The sequence below is a fragment of the Temnothorax curvispinosus genome, unplaced genomic scaffold (assembly GCF_003070985.1).
Source record: "Temnothorax curvispinosus isolate PA1 unplaced genomic scaffold, ASM307098v1 QBEX01011375.1, whole genome shotgun sequence".
Classification (NCBI taxonomy): domain Eukaryota; kingdom Metazoa; phylum Arthropoda; class Insecta; order Hymenoptera; family Formicidae; genus Temnothorax; species Temnothorax curvispinosus.
In genome coordinates, this window is record NW_020221155.1 from 193 (window position 1) to 2,724 (window position 2,532).

A 2,532-nucleotide genomic window follows, 5' to 3' on the forward strand; every position below is an offset into this window, starting at 1 on the left:
TCTCTCTCTCTCTCTCTCTCTCTCTCTCTCTCTCTCTCTCTCTCTCTCTCTTGTAAGTACAGCAACGTGTCTTTGCTCATTGCTCCTGTTTTAAGTGCATATTGTCGCTGTTGTGGGTGCCTTCGGGCCACTTTGTTGCAGGTATAAGCAGGGCTTTTGCTGCTTGTCACGCGGCGTACTCATTTATAACGGTACCATTATTCTATTCTCGACAATTGGGTAATAAGTATTCTTGCTAATCTTAACCTAATTTCCGAGAATCATTCCGTGGAAGTCATCGACCTCTGTTGCGCATGTGCCTGCCGTCTGAGCTACTCTTTTCTGCACCTACTACTCCTCGGATGTGCACTGCTGTCTTAGTGAGCTCCATTATTGGTTGGCTGTCCTGCATGCCGGCGCTGCCAGTGAAGTTTCGGGATTTCCGTTAGGACATGTGGCTCTCCTGACTGAGCTACTCTTTTCTACATCTACTACTCTTCGGATGTGCACTTGCGGTCTTAGTGAGCTTCATTACTGGTTGGCTGTCCTGCATGCCTGCGCTGCCGATATAGTTTCGGGATCCATTGGGACATGTGGCTCTCCTGACTGAAGTGGGGCCTGACAGCGGTGGGTGCGTGCATGAGTTGGTGATATAAACGAGTCTTTTGGCTGGTCACATGCATTATACCTACTCTTGTTACGTATTTTGAATTTTTGCGTCAACCGTCTGCGAAAACGTTCTTACAGTGTATGCGCTTACTCCTGCTCTTTCTGCACTCTATCGCATGCGGTCGGATGTGTACATGTGACTATCTAACTTATATTATAGTACTCGCACTGAATCTGTGAATTGCGTTTGGTGACATTGTCACTTTCTATATTTACTCATTGACTATTGACTGCTTTTCTTAGCTGTAATCCATGCAGCGCGCGTGCTCTAAATGCATCAAATGCACCAAAACAATCGTCGGTAATTCAGTATCTTGTCCTGAGTGCGGCAGAGTTTTTCATCCCGGCTGTGTTAAGGCGTATGTTATTACTAAGGCTGCGAGTTCCTGTTGCAAACTGCGATTGACGATGCCTTTAACACCAAGAGATGGTCAGAGTTCACAGCTCTCTGAATTTTTTAGTTCTACTTCGCCTAGAATCAGTAATGTCAGCGATGTCTTGCTCTCTGGCACTCAGGATCTAACTCAGTCTCAGTCTAAGACTAATGATCTTTTGTTGAGATTGATTGAACAACTAAAGGTATCCGATGCTAGAATGTCTACGTTTATTGAGAGTCAACAGCGTACTAATGATGAAATTAACGATAAGCTTAATCAATTAAACCGTATTGCTGATCAGGTCGAACGTAACTGTCAGCGTATTACTGAATTAGAGCGGGAGAGTGCGGCCCTTGCGCGCGAGGTTAGTGAGTTGAAGACAACTCTCTCTGCCCCCTTAGTTCGTGACGAGGATAGTAATAGTAACAAATTAATTATTTCTGGTGTCCCAGCGGCATTGTCGGTTTCGTCTGACGAATTTGTTAAAAATGTGTTTCGAGCTCTTGACATTCCTAATCTGTTATGTCATGTTCTTAATGTCAGAGCTGTTGTTCGCGGGCCTCTCCTGGCGGTTGCGGGCAGCAAACCTTTGACCCCTTCAGACACAACTTCGCTTATTGTCACATTAGCCTCGGCGGCTGTTCGTGATATCGTCATTGCAAAAAAGCGATCCAAACGTACTCTTACACAGGAAGAGGTATGCGGCGACAGTTCTGAACGTAAAATATACGTCAACGAGCTCTTATCTAAAGTTGCTTATGATCTCTTGCAGCAGACTAAGCGAACTGCCAAGCAAAAATCGTACAAGTATGTCTGGGTGAGCAGTGGTCGCATTTGTGTCAGGAGAGCTGATGGCGACACAATTGTTCACATTGACAATGCCGCTGATCTTGCAAAGCTTATTTGACCCGTCTGGCCTAACTCAGTGATCTCTATTAATCCTTGTCGACAGTCACGCCAGTTTAATGTAGCTCAATTTAATGCTAATTCTCTTCGCGGGCATATCGATTTTATACGCTTATATTTCCGCACTAACTTCTATCATATTATCTCTGTCTCGGAAACGTGGCTTAATACGAATGTTTCTGATCAACTGGTCGCCTTAGATAACTATTTCTTGATTCGTCACGACAGAGTGGGGCGGATTGGCGGAGGGGTGGCATGCTATGTGCATCACTCGCTCAAAGTAAAAATCATCGCTACTTCCTGTAATGCCAGCGAGGGTGCACCCGAGTATCTCATTCTTGAAGTACGTTGCCCTGAGGGCGAATCTGTTTTATTTGCGTCCATTTATAGGCGACCTAAGGGCCTTCTCCTACACGATTTTGTTGAATCACTGACAAGCTATTCGCACCTTTACAAGAATATTATTATAGGCGGAGATCTGAACTGTAATTTGTTGTCAACTTGTTACGAATCGAGATACTTGCGTGAACTTATGTCTGGCTTATCACTGCATATAATTGACTCTGAACCTACTTATCATACTGCGACCTCAGATTCATGG

At 44.7% G+C, this 2,532-nt stretch overlaps 1 protein-coding gene across 1 annotated transcript; it reads left to right on the top strand.

Annotated features, from left to right (window-relative positions):
* The first annotated feature begins 1,056 nt into the window (after positions 1-1,056).
* On the top strand, positions 1,057-1,932 carry LOC112461431. Its single transcript, XM_025026675.1, has one exon. It carries the CDS (start codon positions 1,057-1,059, stop codon positions 1,930-1,932), a length of 876 nt encoding a protein of 291 aa, XP_024882443.1.
* The last annotated feature ends 600 nt before the right edge of the window (positions 1,933-2,532 follow it).

What these genes read in the sequence shown, in the direction of transcription:
- LOC112461431 (XM_025026675.1), top strand. Translation starts at nt 1,057, where the DNA reads ATGCCTTTAACACCAAGAGATGGTCAGAGTTCACAGCTCTCTGAATTT.